The sequence below is a fragment of the Cottoperca gobio genome, chromosome 15 (assembly GCF_900634415.1).
Source record: "Cottoperca gobio chromosome 15, fCotGob3.1, whole genome shotgun sequence".
NCBI lineage: Eukaryota > Metazoa > Chordata > Actinopteri > Perciformes > Bovichtidae > Cottoperca > Cottoperca gobio.
The window spans coordinates 13,534,860-13,553,299 of record NC_041369.1 but is presented as its reverse complement, the minus strand read 5'-3'; the positions used below and the strand labels follow the sequence as shown (position 1 = coordinate 13,553,299).

The 18,440-nt window shown below is 40.2% G+C and overlaps 2 protein-coding genes across 2 annotated transcripts; one reads left to right on the top strand and one right to left on the bottom strand.

The window, feature by feature from the left end:
- Nucleotides 1–331: 331 nt before the first annotated feature.
- pyroxd2 (pyridine nucleotide-disulphide oxidoreductase domain 2) lies at nt 332–6,793 on the bottom strand. The gene is made up of 16 exons (XM_029449592.1): nt 6,647–6,793; nt 6,221–6,240; nt 5,971–6,064; nt 5,688–5,761; nt 5,429–5,584; nt 5,044–5,197; nt 4,851–4,912; nt 4,674–4,771; nt 4,441–4,582; nt 4,213–4,347; nt 4,060–4,132; nt 2,854–3,007; nt 2,267–2,418; nt 1,912–2,018; nt 1,418–1,538; nt 332–1,140 (listed from the first exon to the last, which is right to left on the bottom strand). The coding sequence occupies exons 1-16, from the start codon at nt 6,771–6,773 to the stop codon at nt 1,070–1,072; spliced, it is 1,740 nt and encodes a 579-aa protein (XP_029305452.1). The 5' UTR covers nt 6,774–6,793; the 3' UTR covers nt 332–1,069.
- Nucleotides 6,794–10,337: 3,544 nt separating this feature from the next.
- Nucleotides 10,338–16,709, top strand: slc25a28 (solute carrier family 25 member 28). Its single transcript, XM_029449593.1, has 4 exons — nt 10,338–10,929; nt 13,214–13,442; nt 14,298–14,354; nt 14,811–16,709. The coding sequence occupies exons 1-4, from the start codon at nt 10,585–10,587 to the stop codon at nt 15,401–15,403; spliced, it is 1,224 nt and encodes a 407-aa protein (XP_029305453.1). The 5' UTR covers nt 10,338–10,584; the 3' UTR covers nt 15,404–16,709.
- Nucleotides 16,710–18,440: the final 1,731 nt, after the last annotated feature.

Below are 18,440 nucleotides of genomic sequence, written 5' to 3'. Positions count from 1 at the left end.
TTTACAACATGTCTTATTTTTTTATGTCCTTGTTCTCTATTTTATGTCATTGCAGTCCTGCAATTATTAGAACCTGTTTTAACCATGTAAAGCACTTAAAAACTTTATTTTGAAAAGTACTGTAATAGTAATAGTAATTTTTGTTTACTATTATGCAGGCTACTACTTGTGATATTGGATGTTTATTACAAGTAATACAAAACGCAAGAATATAGATATCACACAAAGCTGAAAAAATACCTCAGCCCACTTAGTACTCTTTGTACATAGGGTTTGACAATAAATTCTTAATTCAAGACAAACTTACTAGATTTCTATTTTTTTTTTTTTTTTTTTTCAGTCAGATCTCTTGTCAAAAGCTCTGGTAGAAATCTAGTAGGTGGACCATGTGTTAATTTATTGTCAAATGATAATAAATGTATAGACTATAACAAGGTCAACAATGACGCTTCAAGCCCATGCACAATTATATTGGTCCTTGAACTAACCCTATCAGTAAAATACATATAAAAGTAAAGGTTTTCTGTCTAGTACTAAACTTTTGACCTATTAGCTGCTTCAGTTTCAGGATCCTGATTCTTTCTGGGAGACTTGAATAGACCAGAGCCTGTTATTAGTAACACCTGTGTTTTCTTACCATGACAACATTACATTAAACATTCCAGTATTCATTATGCACAGTTGAAAGAAAATGAAACATTTGAATTCATTTGAATTGACTCATACAAGTTTTATACAGTCCCATTCATTGCCATCATTACATTAACAGGTAATGTCATTAAGACAAGTGTCAGTTATTTTAAAATGCATTTGTTTGTAGCAACAGAATTTAGTGCAGGCAGTATTGCACTATTGTTTCATATCAGGAGTGATTGACTGGTAGACTTTTGACATGGAGATCCTATAAAGAGCCTGAAAGCATCATTTAGTGAGTCTCTCATTCCATTTTCTCCTTTTTTAGATATCCTTGCAAACATAATATGTTGGAGAGACAGCTGATCTGATAGAACTCCACAAAATAGAGGTTGAACACTGATGAGCGATCGACACACTGATGCCGTTGCGTGTTTCATTGGCGTTTCAGGTCAGCCATTACAGTGAGAGCTGTGTTCCAGCCAGGAGAACCCATCACACCACCACCTAAAAAAACATTAAACATATAAAATGTACAAGAATTAGTCAGTCTCGTTCTGTGTGAGAGAGTCAACAACAGTTTACTCAGCAACCTGACATCATCAAGTGACTTCATTTCTTTATCATAAGCAGTAAGGATATGATTTCATCCAAAGGTTCACAGTGCTCTTCTAACACCAGACAACATAGCATGTTAATTATTGCACTTATACTACCCTATTCACAACAAACAGCCGCATTTGCAATTCAATATCCAGCTGAGGTTTAGGCATTGGAAGCAAACCTGGATGACAGCCACTGCCGCAGAGATACAGCCCTTTAATCGGTGAGCGGTGGTCAGAGAGACAGGGCAAAGGTCGTGCTAGGTAGAGCTGGTCCAGCGACATTGATCCATGGAAGATATTCTGTAAAGACAATACCAAAATGTTTACTTTTTTTTTGTTTCTTGATATAATATACAACATTATTATGGGAAAAGTAGCCTACCATTTGTTCAATGACTGCCTCACAAAGTGGTTTGCAATAAACAGTGAGTTGTATGTGACTTCTCACAGCTGATGTGAACTTTGATTCTGACGCATGGGTTGAGGTATATCTGTCTGTAACCATTAACTGCTTATACAACAGGTCTGTCCCTGAGCAGATAGTGAATGCCAGAACAGTGCTGAGGATGCAAATGACTTCCTCATACAGTGGACTGTTTAATGTGTCAAGCAAATCAACTGTGAAACAACATTCAAAAGGCTGCTCAGCTCTAAAATTGTACAGTGTATGTACCCCTCCAGTGAGTCCAAAGATCCTCTCCAGGTCAGGTGGGGTCAGGATGTCCCTGCCCACCACCGACTTTTTAAACCCAGGGGCGTATTTCTCCACCCAGTCAAATGCTGAAAAGACAGACAAAGGCTTTATTATTGAAACAGGTTGACCAGTATACATTTAACTCAACTTTAAACACTGTTTATCCACTTGGAATTTCATCATTTAAAAAGGACAGGTCATGGCAGTAAAATGTGGATGTCTCATTTTGGAATAAACATTTTCTTTTCAAACGCTAATATGATATCATTTTAAATATATGTATCAGCTTTAAGCACAGCAAGCTAGAGCACCTGGATCATTCTGTGTTTCAAACCTGTGTCTGCATAGGCCTCTCTGTCCTGGTCAGTCCACTCCCTGCCCTCTATGTAGTAGGGGGTGAATTGGGTGAACAGTGACACCACGTGGCAGCCAGGGGGAGCCAGAGTAGGATCCAACACAGAGGGGATGGTCATCTCCAGCATGGGTCTACACAGGAACAGAGGGGCATAATGTGACAATATGGTGGACAGTGCAGTATGGGTGAGTTGTTAATGAAAATTCAGGATAAAATAATGTAAGGATATAAGTTTGTTTTTAAAGATACACTGTTGGAGCCTGTTGAGGGGACAGCCTATTCTTTGAAGGCTAAGTGTTATCTGCGAGATAAGGATATGTGAACATCCTAACCCCGTTTGTTGTTGAGTCATGTTGAGGAAATATCTACTACAAGGCCCATAATATTATAGTTTTAAGGCATATACATTGTAAGGAGTTTTACGCTGCAGTATACACATGTGATGTTTGCCTCCAGTAGTATCTCTTGCATGTATGGTCAGCTAACCAGCGTGATGATTTGGTTGCTGAATGTAAATTGTTGAATCTTACATGAAGACAAATTTCCCTTGGAGTGTGAAGATATACCTTGCAGAGGGACGTCCATTCATGGCCTCTTTGTATGCAGTCTCCAGTAGCTCCGTGCTTTCACAGTTGAGATGAATGGAGCACTGATGGTGGGGTCCAGGTTTATCGTCTGGAGTGGGAGATGCTAGGAAGTTTGGTAGCTTGTCCACTGCCACTGTAAAAAAACACAAGTCACAGCAAAGAACATTACAATATTATGTCATTTTTATGTTAATTTCTTTTTCTCTAAGGTGTGAGTTTAAGTTTCAGCTTACTAAATATTTGAATTACAGTTAGGGAAAATCTCAGTACAGAGAATATGTTGTGCCTAACACTGTTAAATATGTTCACCTTAAAGCTAAGACTGTTCAAATAAATTCTACAAAACAGAGCAGACTATCATTACGACTAAGAAGCAATGCACTGTAAAGGATCAGTAGTTGGTAGTAAAGACTTCCTGATATTAAAGCCCTACAGCTCAGGCTCCACTGTAATTAACAAGCAGGAGCTACAAACAGCACCACACAGGAAGCTGAAGAACTCTAAACATCTTCTTAGTTGTGTGTGCTTTACACAGTTTTATAACAACCCAAACTTAGAAACTTCTCTTTAGAGTACCAAGCGCTTAGGCTGTGACCTAATCTTACACTATAATAATATACAGTACTAACCCCTCTTGATTCACTACATCTGCTTGTGCCTTATTGCCAAGTCTGCCTTACAACTCCCCACTTCTGTGCAGCTTTCACATTGTGTAATTAGTGATTACACACACACGCGCACACACACGCACGCACACACACACACACACACACACACACACACACACACACACACACACACACACACACACACACACACACACACACACACACACACACACACACACACACACACACACACACACACACACACACACACACACACCTGGAAAAAACAATGCAGAGATAAGACAAAGATAGTAGCTGGAGTGGCATCTTCTTTTAAAATATGTTTCTTATCAGACAATAAACATTATCATGCGCCGAGGCTGCTTTTAAAAAAAAAGGTCTCTAATGTACCTCTACCTCAGAGTGGTAACATGTTATATTATTTTGACACAGCCAACACCTTTGGATACGATTGATAATATCTTCCTTTATTGTTAGCAGTCAAAACACAACAACTACCAGTTAATGAATCCTGTGCACAAGCTCACTTAGAATAACAAAAACAGAAGTGATTTACCATTGATCTTGGTCACAGGTGAGGTGTAGTCAATCTGATCTACTGCTTTGATGAACTCTGGAGAAAGGGCGGCCTACGTTGAAAACAGGAAGCCAGAATAAATCATATTGTCTGCTACCATAGTTACATGTGGCGCTTATTTCTCTATATTACCTGTGGCGTGAGGTTCTTGAAGGTAACATATGGGGTAGCATTTGATAAAACTACTTTACTGTGGATCTCTGTGCCATCCTTTAGCACCACTCCCTTGGCAGCACCATCTGAACCAACCAGGATCTGTCCTACATCCTGTCAAGGATAAAAGTTGTATATGCATAAAGACCAAAATACAGATGCTAGAATATAATTTTCACAAAATAAACTGCATCGAAATCAACTTACCTTCTCAGTAAAAATGTCGACACCATAGGATCGAGCAGAGCTAGCAATAGCCTTAGACACGCCTCCCATGCCTCCCTCAACATAACCCCATGCTCCCTTCTCCTTCTCCAACTCCCCCATCACATGGTGCAAGAGCACATACCTTCAAGGCAAGGTCGGTGTTTAATTCAATGCAGTTAAACTTGTAGTTATGAGTGTTTGTGTGCCACAGGATGTCCTGAAATGTGTCTCACCCACTACCAGGATTACTTGGACTGGTCATGGCTCCTATCACAGCATCAGTAGCCAGTGTTGCCATCAGTGGCTCCGACTCAAACCATCGATTGAGGATCTACGACACAAAAGTTAGTCACGATGTGTTCAGTAGAAAACAGCAATTAATGCCAAACTTATTGCAAGCTATAACAAACCTTCATTATTGGTGCAGTTATAATCTCATACAAGTCCGGAATGTTTCTGCCCAGTTTCAGACCTTTACATTCAAAGACATAACAGCATGAATCAGTTACTGCAAAACTAAATCAGTACATGGTGAATCATTTCTTATTCTGGCACCGGAAAAATATAAACGTTTATTTCTTAAGCACGCATCCACCAACATACCGCATTTGACAATAGGCACCAGTGTTTTAGCTGCAGCTAGCCTCTTCCTAAGTGACCCAGTAGTGACACCTGGAATGTCTACAGGAGGAGCATCCAGGAGAGGGTGGACAGCTCCTGCTAGCATCTCAAGGTATGCAACAAAATCTGGAAAGGCCTAGGAAATATGTCAAAGATTCAGTGAAGATGAGGGTGTTAAAGGGATATGGGATTGTTAACAAAAAAGACAAAATAAAGTTATACTGGTGGAGAAAAATAGGCCAAGAGAGACAGTGAAGAACATTTTCAGGTGACAAGAGCTGAAATACATCCGTACTAAAGTGTAAACTGCAGAAAAATGCACAATGCAGCCAATCATTTACTATGGTTATAATAATGCTTAAATCACCTTAGCGTCCTTCTGTGAAAATTTGCCGATCTCCCTCTGATTCATGGCCAGATCTGAGCCCAGGATGAGAGACCTTGGTGGGGCACCATTCACACCCTCCTCTAACATGGGGGTGAAGGCATGGGGGTCCCTCATATACACCTTCAGCCCATGTTTCTAAAGATACGTATATGTTCAAATTATAAAGACCATCCACTTTAAGACTTTTAAAAAATTAGCTGAACTCATATACTGTATTTTACAACTTCTCTATGTTTACCTTGAGCTCCAATTCTGCAGTTATGTGGGGTCTTAATAAACTCAGCAAATAGGAACACCTGGAAAAGTGGAAACCTGTACAGAAGAGTATTGTTACTCCAAGTCGTCTAAAGATCAAGAACATTTCTTTCAAGCATGACTTGATAGAACATATATAAATAGATAGTATTAAATTATAAACGTGTGTGCGTAACCCTCGTTGATAACGAGTGTTAGTTGTTAGTTACTCAATGCAGTATCTGTACGTTGAGCCAGGATTGTATCCCAGCCAGAGGCCACCCTACCAGGAAAGAGTTCTTCTGAAACAGCTGCTCCTCCCAACACATGTCTGCGCTCCAGCACTGCTGTCTTCAGTCCTCCTTTCTGTAGATAGGCAGCCTACACACACACACACACACGCACACACACACACACACACACACACACACACACACACACACACACACACACACACACACACACACACACTGAATCATATAATGTAGGCCTATTACAGCACACTGTAGGTGTTGGAAAACCAAAGCATTAACTCACGGCCACCAGTCCATTGTGTCCTGCAATGAAATATAACATATGTAAGACAGTTATGCTGTAAATGCCAATTCCCTTATGATATAACTTAAAATTCTAAAATGCAGCTTCATTGACAGTTGTTCAAAATTAAGTTTCAATAAAATGTTGGGCACTTTATGCAAGCTGCTCTCCAGTACTTTTTACAGTCAAGTTGAATGAGTCCAAAGTTGAACAACTTCGATAAAACTTGCAAAACATTAGAATGCATAGCAGGAAACAGAGCCAAATCTCTTTTCTCAGACGGGTAAAAGTGACAAAGAAATACTTAATATATACTTTTGCAAACTAAGCTGACACGTTTTGACTAGGCGCATGCTGTTATTGTTAGATTGTTGCATAATCCCTGTGTTTTCTGCACCTTTTGCCCCAAGAGTCAAAATACCTCACCTCCTCCAATGACCAGCGCGTCATACTGGGATTTTAAGGCGGTGTGACTGGATCTGGATCTGGTCACTGTCCCCACAGCAATCACAGCCCGCCGCCCTCGATCAGTCCACATCACCGCTGCAGCCATGTCAGAAGTTTGATGCAAGATCCCACCTCAGTCCCTCCCCTTTTCTCCTGGAGCTGCGTTAGTTAGTAGATCCGGGTTTTTCTGACTGCGACCAAAACACTGGTCTAACTGGTCTTTAGCAGGGGGCGGGAAGTGGATTCGTAGTTATGGGGGGTTATGTTAGTAGTAAGGTGAGAAGTAGATCTTTAATTTAAGTAAAAGTAGAAATAGCTACTACTGTTACATGTAGCTCAAAGTGTTGTTGTTAAGTAAAAAGTGCAATATTTCCCTCTGAGGTGTAGTGAAGTAGAAGTACAAAGTAGCATACAATGGAAATATACTTCACATCTCAACTACACATATGTATACTGAGCACTGACCATTTGATATAAGGAATTTTGGAGCACATAGGATGATGTGTCAACTTCAATCAGACATCCAATTCATCATTTTACCTTCCCCTTTAATTTGTCTGTTCACCCTTAACTTCTTCCTTCTGTGTTTGATATTTTTCAAATGAATAACCTAGAGGTCCAGCCTCCATTGTCTTAGTTTCAGAAAAAAACAGCCTCGTTTTACATTGTCATTACATTACATTACAGTTCATTTAGCTGACGCTTTTGTCCAAAGCGCTTTACAATAAGTTCAACCATCATGAGGATTGTCACTTGTTATATTATCCTGTTATTGTTATGGTGTTGTTATTCTACTTGTCTGTACATTAAAAAAAAAACTGAAAAAACGCTTAAAATACAGTTTTTTAATTCAATATAAAGAGCCAGTAAAATAATTGTAAAAAATATAAATGCAAAAATTAAGTTTAATATATTTTCTTGGAAAATTAAAAACCTGTATTTTAAGGCAAGAAAGCAGGTCAAATAAACAATTCAAATTACACTACCTTATTCCTGTTAATTCTGTCTGTCTGTCTGTATGTCTCATGTTTGTAATGTATCTGTCAGCCAGTCATTATCCAGTTGTCCACTTGGTGGCACAGTTGTTCCATTTAATCCAGCTCCACAGCCCCGAGTCATTGTTTTCCACAAACAGCCTACAGCAATTTAAAAAATGCATAATTACAACAGTCATTTCAGTAAGTTCTCGTTTACTCATTTCACATTACATTTGTATTGTGTGTAGTATAAAATACAGCTGAAGAGATGGGCAATGAATGTATTAACACATACCTTGATTACTTTAATACTAATTTCCAGATTTTCTTATCCAGGGCCATTTCTACTCTTTCTAGATCTTAGGAATTTTATATTACAAATATGTAATATACACATTTCCACAAATTATACCATAGGACCAACGTGTTTGCATGTGAGTCTCCACAGAGCACATGTGTCTTGTTTGTGAAGGTGAAGGTAACTCCAAATAATAAATACGCAAAAAATATGAAAACAATAGATATAGCAATCAAAAAGTGCAGTTTGAGACGTCCTCTCTCAGCTTCTTTAGGGTTGGGCTCCAGTCATCTCACAGTAAGGACCCACCTTAAGAGTTTTAAGATGGGCTCTTAACAAAGAACGGTTTCTTAGTGCTGCTGTTGAAGATGTCATATTGGCCTAGTGGTTCACTTACCGTGCATTAATAAGATAAGAGGCCATAGATCATCTCGAGCCTGAGCAGCTGTCCAGGGAGTAGACAGAGCCAGAGATCTGAGGAAGGAAGTGTGTTAATTGGTACAAAAACAACCAAACACAGCAAAACAGAATCAAGTTATCTTCTCATCTCTTCTATATAATGTGGATTTTTGACTATGTTTTGCTTAGACAGTGTAAAATAATTCCTGAGGTTTATATGGACTGTGCACTCTCTTGGCAGAGGGAATGAAATGAGGTATTATGGTGATCTAGAGTTTCCTGCTAGACCTAACATGCCGCTCCCTTGATATATTAGAGTACCACTAGTTTCAGGGAAGAGAAATTATCATGATATGTTGTCTGCTTGGTTTTCCTTTAAGGAACGTCTGCGGACAACAGCCAATCAACCGTAACTAGATCAGAAGCAGGAGATTTTGTTCTTGTAAGCAGAAATTAACACTTCATTCCCCTTTGTCGGCAGAAATTCAACACTACAACCCTCGAAGGCTCTCCCAGGCAATAAAGGAGAAAATTCAATTATGTTATAACAGTGCCGCACCAAAACACAATTACCTCATTTTCTGGGGGGGGGGGGGGGAGGGCTGAGAGGCTGAGAGGGTCACTGGTGAAGATGTTGGGCCTAGAGACATTTACCTGACATCTTTCAAAATCCAAAATTATTGAATACAAGATACTGTCTCATAGAAGATCATAAAAGTTATATGCAGAAAGAAAAAAATGTTGAGAGCGTCATGCTACCCACGAGGACATCAACTGAGCATTTGGGTTTTTACACAAAATGAACTTTTGATATAGAAAGACGCTGTACACAGTCTGAAGAATTGACTGTCATGCATCCTGAGTAAAAAGAGAAGAATTTAAGAAATGAATATCATATTTGAACGCAGCACCAGATAGAGCCTAAACACTTAAATGTTCATACTTTTCAGTGTGGTGTGGAGAAATGTCAGTCGTGTAATGTATTGTGAACACTGATGGAGTTTTGAAACAATTAATAGTTGTGCTACAAACATTCTTAAGTTCAGACATGATGTGCTATAAATGTTCTTTCTCTTGATGTGGCATACATTACTCATGCATTATGTTTCTTCAATTACCAAGTTAATGGGATATATAAGACTTCAGAAAATGTTCAGCAATGTTTTGTAATCTTTTAATAAAACATATAGATAAAAAAATATGTTGCGATAGAAGCTAAAAAACTGGCATAGTTATTTTCCTTATTCTGAACAAATTGTCACTGATATATTTGTAAAAAAATCAACAACAACCAATAAACAACAACTGCACATTTGAAGATGTGTAGTGCCAAAATAAGCAATAAGTTTTTAAACAGTTAAAATAGGCTACTTTATGAATCACTGATGAGGAAAAACTGAATGAGAGAGATTATTGGTGTGAAAATCAGTAGGCTAAATCACAGGTGGACATTTACATAAACTAGCAACACAGGTGTTGTTATTCAACCGTTTACATAGCTTGATTTTGCCCATTTCAAATTCATCAATTGAAGAATTCAAGGATTGAACGGCTGATCAAGAGGCTATGACCTGACAAGATGGCTAAAACCAAAGCAAATAATACATATCAAACAGTTTGCTGTGGTCTCTCACATTCCTTAACAGTAATTTCAACATGCTGGTGAAAATACACTTTTCTTGTGGAGAGGATTTTAGTTTGTATTTCTCTGGGCTCCATTATGTAAACATTTAAGTTTCAGAGATATGCAACAATGAGTCAAAGCTGGAGTTTACAACACTGTAAATGAGACTAGAAAATCAGCATTAAGTGACAACTCAAGTGTAAACAAATTAAACTGATACTGTATGTACATAAGAAGTGTCTTTATGAATGACCTGTGGTGACCTACATGCATGATAGCTTTCACAGATGCACTCAACGTGGAGCATGACAGGGTTTAAGTCTACACATCATGAGTGGCATGTCTATCACCCAATAGCGTGAGTAGGATTCGGCCATAGTAACCAATCAGAGATCATTTCCTCATCGCGGCCTGTGGTGGAGCTTGCTGTGTATTTGTCCGCCACGGCCTCCCTTGCTCGGCCCTGGCTGGGAAGTAGCCTATAGAGGCGGGGAGAGAATGGTGTAGCAGGTAACAAGCTGTGATACCACCACACGGGAATGTGAAACTTAAGGACTGAGATCTCCAGCAAGACGCCGTGTCTGCGTGCCCAAAGACTTGACATTTTACCTGGTTTCCCATGGAAGCAGATGGATTTGTGAGGAGGCGACGGATGACAGCAGAGACTACAGGCAATGATCCCGGGGTTGCTGGCGCATCTGCCGGGGCAGAAGTTCGATGGCTTGGGGGCAGATTCTGGGGAGTTTCGGAAAGTATCGTCGGGACCCTGACACCCCGGATCGGAGGGGAAACGGAGCTGCAGACTGTTGATTTTAACCTTAGTGCACAAGATGCTCAAACAGAGGACTCTGAACCAGACTATGAGGGTTTGCCACAGGGAGCCTCCACTAGCACCCACATGTTGGCTGGAGCCGTGGCCGGGATCATGGAGCATTGCCTCATGTTCCCCATCGACAGTGTCAAGGTAGCATAGCTCAGTGGCTAACCAGCTGACTACAACTTTTTATGAATGTTCAGTGCTTACACAGCCTGGTCTCTGTTGTGTTCTGTGTATGTTATTCTTGTAGCCAACGTGTTTGTTAGCATAGCTCATTAGCTTGCTCGCTTATCTAAACACGCTGCAGTGCTGACTGCTTTGAGGACAAGGTCAGTCGGCTCAATTGGCGTGTCACATCCCTACTAGCTAACTTGTTAGCATGCTATTATAAATTAAGAGTAGTTATGACAACCTTTTGCAGGGTTAAACACAGGAGCCCATTTGGTCACTTTAAACTACTAACTAAACATAATCAAATAATTCTGCTGTCAAAGCCTCAACGCATTTAATTGTACGTATTAATGTGTAAGTGTGTAAACTGAAGTTGCGTAGTTGAAGGAGCATTTTAGAAGACCAAAGCTATATTATGTCTACAAAACACAAGGGGTTTGTTGACTTGTTGTTTCTGGTAATTTACGCCCTGTCTGCCACTATTATAACGAGACCCGCATAAATGAATTGCACTGCAGTGTTGAGACCATTTGGTCCCTGCAGTCCACAGTTGAGCATCTGTTGCTACTTTCCCAACACAGTTTGCTACTTGTATGCTGTGTGGCAGCACGCATGCTGCTTCACACACCACAACTAACGTAAACCTTCACTGGGACAGTTCTTATCATGTGATCTTCTTTGTTATGTAATCGTTTATCTTGTATTTAACTAAAGCATAGCTATAGGGTGATGACCTATTACCCCAAGAGGTCAGCTAGACTTGGCCATGCAGCAGCGAGCATTGTTAACAGCCACAGGGTTAGATAGATGGAGCAAGTGGCAATGAGTCAGCTGTTTGTCAGACTGAAAAGCTGTACATTTGTCCATGCTTCATCCATGTCTTTGCCACTTGTAGTCCATCTCTGTTGTTGAACCTGAACAAGACCAATGTTTACAGAACCATCTCATGAACAGTGTCTGCTACACCACTATAAGATCTCAGCATCTTTTCAAGCAAGCCACAGGAGATTAGGTGCATTCAGCAAAATGAAGTCTACTGCACATAAATAATACAATTTGAGATGCATCTAACATATTCCTTTTTTATTTAGAGGTTTCCCTCTAGACCAAATACAGACTTTTCCTCCTCTGTACAATAAGCCTCTCGCTTAAGAGATTGCTGTGTAATTATAGTTTTAGAATAGGCTGCCATTCAACCTTAATGTATCCTAAATCCCAGTAATTGGTTGTGGATTTTAAAACGCGTGTTGCATTTGTAGGTCTGCCAGAGTATTCTGCACAGTCTACATGACTGGAATTTCGATTGTATTGAATTTGTCATTGAACGAAACCAAGAAGTCTTCAGTGTGGAGGATGTTGTGTTTGCATTTAGCACAAAGGTCATTAATTTCTACATGTGCAAACATACCATAGATAAACATTCTGGATCCATAGTGCAAGACATCTATGCATGTGTTTGTATGGGCCACCAATGAACCGGTTTATTTTTACGATCATGCAAAGAGATGTGCAATTGTGTGTGTCAGGCATGAAGTAACTTCATGCATATACTTGAACCCCTGTAAACTAGCTTGCCTTGGACCCTGCATTCCACAGCTGTACTATAGAGTGACATGAGGCCATGTTTATGCTTAGCTAGAGTCCTACATGCACATACACAGTGGGGTGTAAATTTGTCCATTCAGCTGGAAGTTTGGTATTCAGAGATTATGTCGCTGCTAGTTCCTTAGAGACAGACGCAGTCACCCAATGCGACCCCAGCCAACTCTCTCCAAATACCAAATAGCTTGTGACTGAAACACAGATCCCATGCACTTGTCCTTTAGATAATATTTCTACCTTCTTATCATTTATCTCACTGTGCATGTGTGTATGTTAAGAGGAAGACAGAAAGGTGTGCTTCAGGGTCAGTGGGAAAAGAGGCTTACAGGAAGTAAGCCTATGTCCCCCTGTGACCTTGGAGCTTGTAACTCCATACTTCCTTCTATTCAATTATGCATGTACACCACACACAATGTCGAACACCTCCTTTCCCTTATATGACCCCTTACTCACACCGCAGTATTGAGGACATTTTTCATTGGCATGCTATTCTTTGCTATATTAGACAGACATATGGTAAGACTTAAATTATGCATTACATTCTATTTTTATATGGAATTTAGGTCAAATTAATTGAAGCTCACTAATAATAATAATATTGGTGGTGGGAACGAAGCACACTGTTGATTTTGAACTTTGAACTTTTCCTCTCTTCCAGACACGCATGCAGTGCCTCCAGCCTGACCCCGCAGCCCGCTACAGGAACGTGATGGATGCTCTCCGCCGAATTATAGCCACAGAGGGACTCTGGCGACCAATGAGAGGGTTGAATGCAACAGCAGTTGGGGCGGGACCTGCCCATGCCCTCTATTTTGCCAGCTATGAGAAACTCAAAAAGACTCTAAGTGATGTCATTCACCCAGGGGCTAACAGTCATTTGGCTAATGGTACCATAAAACATACATATACACACACTAAAAGTTATATGTACTGTAGATGTATAGATCATGTATGGCTATAATCTTAACTTTGAGACCACTACAAGATAGACTGATGTGTAGGATTTGTCCAACTCCAACCCTAATGCCAAGCGCCATCATGGTGATCGCTCTGCTGACACGGACTAATCCACGCTGACCAATTCTAAAAACCCCTGGCAGGCCATCAAATTGGATAGAGCCATTTCATCGCTACAGTTGTACACTGTAAGGATATGCCAGGGTCAGCTGTCAATCTGTGGCTGGCTTTTAGGAAAGTTAAACAATTTTAAGTTCAGAAAAGTCACCTTGGCTACAAAATAGAAATAGTTTTAACCCAAGATTCATTTTTAAAAACATTGCTCTGAATGTCAAACATTTCCTTATTCCTTGTTCTCCCTACTCTCTCTCTCCTTTTCCAGTTTAGTGGGAGGCTGGGTAAGTCCTCTTTCTCCCATCTCATCTGCTCCCTCCTGTTAGTCCTGTCTTTTAAAGCTTTTGGTTTAAATCTCTCAAAAGAGCAATGAACTGCCTTGTCCACTAGATGTCTCTCTTTGCTCAGGTTTGGCCAAGTCAGACGATATCTGTAGTTTTTACACCTGTGAAATTTGCACCATTTCTGCTATGCTAATATATTGTTTTGAGCATGAAATTTGCAGCTTTTAAGAATAAGGCAGTGGAGGCTGTGACATGACTGTTGCAAGTGAAAAATGATTATACCTTCTCATTTCTATGCCTCTTTACTGCCGTCTCCTCTATTTCCCTTCTGTATTCTTCTTGATTATCTATTCATGTGTAATCATTTCTGAGGTGTATTTGTTTCAGGAACTGCGGGCTGTGTGGCCACGCTGCTTCACGATGCAATCATGAACCCTGCTGAAGGTAAGAGCGACATTTTACAGTACAATGTCATTGGCATTTCACCACAGAATTCGGACGGGTATTAAGGCATTTTCTCTCTCAAAACAAAAGTTTGCCATACAGCAGATACTTGCAGGTGCCACGCCTGAGCCAACCATCTTCACATGTTGGCCTTAACCCTTATTGACTTTCACAGCTGCTTCTAGTCCACCTGCCCAAACATGTTAGTAGAAGGACACTGGTCAGAGTCCTCGTGTGCAGCTGTTGGATGGGGCGCAGCTGTCTGAGCATACTCTTTTCAAGTGACGCTCTACATCTTTCTGTGTGTTTATTGAAACTCCATGTGCTTTAACGACATATTTACAGTAGATAATAGCTCTCTAATCTTCTTTTTCTTTTTCTATCTTTGCCATCTTCGTACTGCCAACCCTGGACACATTGGGCCTTCTCCTCCTTCATCTGCCCATGTATCCCTAGTTGTGAAGCAGCGCATGCAGATGTATAATTCCCCCTACCGCGGCGTGATGGACTGTGTACGCGCCGTGTGGCATAAAGAGGGCCCTGCTGCGTTCTATCGCAGCTACACCACCCAGCTCACCATGAATGTGCCCTTCCAGGCGCTCCACTTCATGACCTATGAGTACCTTCAGGAGCTGCTCAACCCCCACAGACAATACAATCCCTCATCCCACATGATGTCCGGAGCTTTGGCTGGAGCCATCGCGGCCGCCGCCACCACACCTCTGGACGTCTGCAAGACCCTACTCAACACCCAGGAGTCTCTAACCCTCAGTTCCCTGTCTTCCGGCCAAGGCCCTGGTGCAGGCCAAGGCCCCGGCCAGGGCCAAGGCAAAGGAGCCCACAGACACATCTCAGGCCTGGCCCACGCCTTCCGGACAGTTTACAGGCTGGGCGGCCTGCCGGGCTTCTTCAAGGGAGTCCAGGCGAGGATCATCTACCAGATGCCCTCCACAGCCATCAGCTGGTCGGTCTATGAGTTCTTCAAGTATGGAATCACCGAACACCAGCACAATAAGAGGAGAACGCAGCACTTGGAAGCTGAGATTTAAATGTCTCCTTCCCCCCCCCCCCCCCCCCCTCTAATACTGTTCTGCCCTCCTCTAAGGAGAAGATAAAGTCAATACGCACATAAAATCTGACTAAAATCCACCTCAGCTGTCCCATACTTAGACATAGCAGATAAGAAATACCTTTTCAAGACCGTTAGTTATATTTCTGCTGCGCTAATTCAAGACTAGGTATGGTTTATAATTTTTCTTTTTTTTTGTTCCTATAGAAGAAAACATTTCCACAGTAATATAGAACTTGTTAATCTTGAGGGTTTTTAAAGACCATTCTAGTGACCACCACATGTGTCCGAGCTGAAGATAAATGTCAAGAACGCACAAGTTTTGAATTGTAATGGTCGTCAGCAGAGGGCAGTAGTTTTACTATGAAAATCATAACTGTCAGATCCAGACCCCTTTCTGGATTTATGAATAATATCATAACAAACTATTCTCACAGTAATCCTAGACAGGACAAGTTCACTATCTCGTTTGGGCTACACACAGGCATTCAGTCCTTTTTTTCTTTTGCCAAAAAATATTTTGGATTTGATCCGATTTTTAAAAGTATTTCAGCCATTTAAAATCTAAAGTAAATTGACCCTAGCTGACAACATTTTGTTGTTGCATACATTAATTTCCTGATCAGTACCTAGATACCTTTTTGTAGAAATCAAATGTAGTCCAATAGTATTTGAGGGTTTCACAGATTGGTAACAAAAAGACCATAGACCAGATTTTTTCTCTCTTGGCAGTTGCAAGAATAATTATTTCTTTTTTTTTGCCCTTTTTCAAATGTCAAAGTTAAGATTGTTCCCTATGATATAATTTGACTAAAAATACAAATAATCAGTAGCTTTGGGCTACCTGAAGAGTTCGTTTAATAAATGTTTTATTTCTAATTATTTTTGGTATCTTGTTTTCCATCAAATATATTACTTTAAACTTTCCCTTTTTTAAAGTGTTCAATCAGCCCTTCATCATCAAAACACTCACCATTAATGCCTTGTGTACGTATTTGGCAGAGCAGACCAGGGCAGCATTAAGACGACCATTTCTGTGCATTAACTGTAGCTATCAGCCTGTTTTCAGCTTGTGAACTACTGAGTTTAATATCTGTGCTTGACAGCAACAGTTGTGTACATTGTGCTGTGCTCACAAGGAGTTCAGTATGCCACAAGCTATATATCTGTACCATAAATGGAAACTGTCATACTTATTGATTGATGTCTGATTTTCTCCGACACTAAATTGCACTTGCTGAATAAAGATTGAGCAGCGGGGCTCTACTCGCTGCTCATAAATCATGGGGGCCCTCTTTTAATTTTTTTTATAAGATGTTTCTGAATACTTTGCTACGTGAAGATGGACTGTTCTTGCCTATTCACTGTTCACTGCAAAAACAAGTCCAATTGTCATTATAATCTGGGTGTGTATAAAAGCTCTTAAGTCTTTGTCTTCCTGGTGAATAGAAACCAAATAATGGGAAAGATGAAAAGGAGTCAATGCCCTAAGCCACATCTCACACAGTGAGTTTGTCTGCTTTCAGGTATTTATTTTTAGTTTGAGGCAGGTACAGTTGTTTAGTCTTGAACACAGGTGCAGAATTCAACTTTGACCTTCAAGATTGAAAACACAATTTGAACTCGTGGACACAGCCTGCGTACAAACAGCCCGGAGTGAAGCTTTGGAGTTCAGCAAATGATGCGTGATAAAGGAAACTTTGATAACCTAAGAGAGCCAAAAATACACCATAGAATAGATTGGGTATTGAAAAACTATATTAGCGCCTAAAAGATAGAAAAATGTAAAACAAATAAAGCCCTATCCTATTCTACCTTGACATCTGAAGTCAGGCCGCTATACCCTAAGGACTAGTGATCATGTCTATGGTCAAAATAGCAAAAGAAACTCTTCCTCCAGTGGAAAGAGTGGCTTTGAGATATTCCCATTAAGTGAGAGATTAGGAAAATTAGTACAAAAGAAAAGGCTTTGCATGCCCTTCAGGTCTTCCTGTACATCACACTGTCTGAGAGAAATATGAAACATGCTACACAAACACCAAAATCCTTCAGTTAGAACATTTGGACATCAGTTTCAGAGCAGCAAGGGTAATGCTTTTACAAATGGCGGTGAGGAGTGACCGCTTCACCACCTCAGCCTCTATATATACACACAAACAGAATCAGACACCGACACACCCTCACGCCCATGCTTGTCAGTTAGACACCTGTTTAAACAGAGAGCGTTATTAATGAACCGTCTGTCGCTCTCTCCCCCACTATGCGTGTACTGTATGTGTGGCCTGTCGTACTTAAATGTTGTCAGAATGGTGTATTTGTGTCTCTTTTTCCTCTACTGATGCTCGGCCAGCTACAGCGTTCTCACTGTGTCTACAGTAATGCAACTCACGAAATGGCATGTGTGTAGAAATACTGTGATACAGATACAGAGGGAAAAGCAGTAGAAACGATCTGTTGCATGTTTTTCAAATGTGAGCTTCATCTGCGCTTCTATTTCTGTTTTTTATTTCTCTTTCTGACTGACTGACTGAGCGTGTGTGTGTGTGTGTGTGTGTGTGCGTGTGTGTGTGTGTGTGTGTGTCCAAGGCCGGGCCAGATTGACTACAGGCGTACCCAATCAGAATGAAGGATTTGTTACTCTGTGCTTTGGTGCAAGAAGTACTCTGATCTTTTACTTAAGTGAGAGTAATACTTTCACAGTGTACAAATACTTTGTTGCAAGTAAAAGTAATTCATTCAATATTACTTAATTTAAAGTACAAAAGCATTAGCATCAATAGGAATTATGGAGAATTGTACATTTAAGAATCATATATATTATATTACTGGATTGTAATTATTAATGTGTACATCGCTTTAACGTTGCAGCTGGTAAAGGTGGTGCTGATTTTAATTACCTTATATAAGCCATAATATTACATCATATTTTATGATATATTATTTATAATATTATTAATTATTACCAAGTAGCTAACTAATGTTATGAAATAAATATTGTGGGGTAGAACTATAAGTAG

Bases quoted from the DNA above. Each gene is read 5' to 3' on its own strand.
- pyroxd2 (XM_029449592.1), bottom strand. From the start codon at position 6,773: ATGGCTGCAGCGGTGATGTGGACTGATCGAGGGCGGCGGGCTGTGATT. The intron at 4,583-4,673 runs GTGAGACACATT...CTTGCCTTGAAG, and splicing joins CCAAGTAATCCTGGTAGTGG to GTATGTGCTCTTGCACCATG. The intron at 2,419-2,853 runs GTATATCTTCAC...GTTCCTGTGTAG, and splicing joins AATGGACGTCCCTCTGCAAG to ACCCATGCTGGAGATGACCA.
- slc25a28 (XM_029449593.1), top strand. From the start codon at position 10,585: ATGGAAGCAGATGGATTTGTGAGGAGGCGACGGATGACAGCAGAGACT. The intron at 10,930-13,213 runs GTAGCATAGCTC...CCTCTCTTCCAG, and splicing joins TCCCCATCGACAGTGTCAAG to ACACGCATGCAGTGCCTCCA. The intron at 13,443-14,297 runs GTACCATAAAAC...TATTTGTTTCAG, and splicing joins TAACAGTCATTTGGCTAATG to GAACTGCGGGCTGTGTGGCC.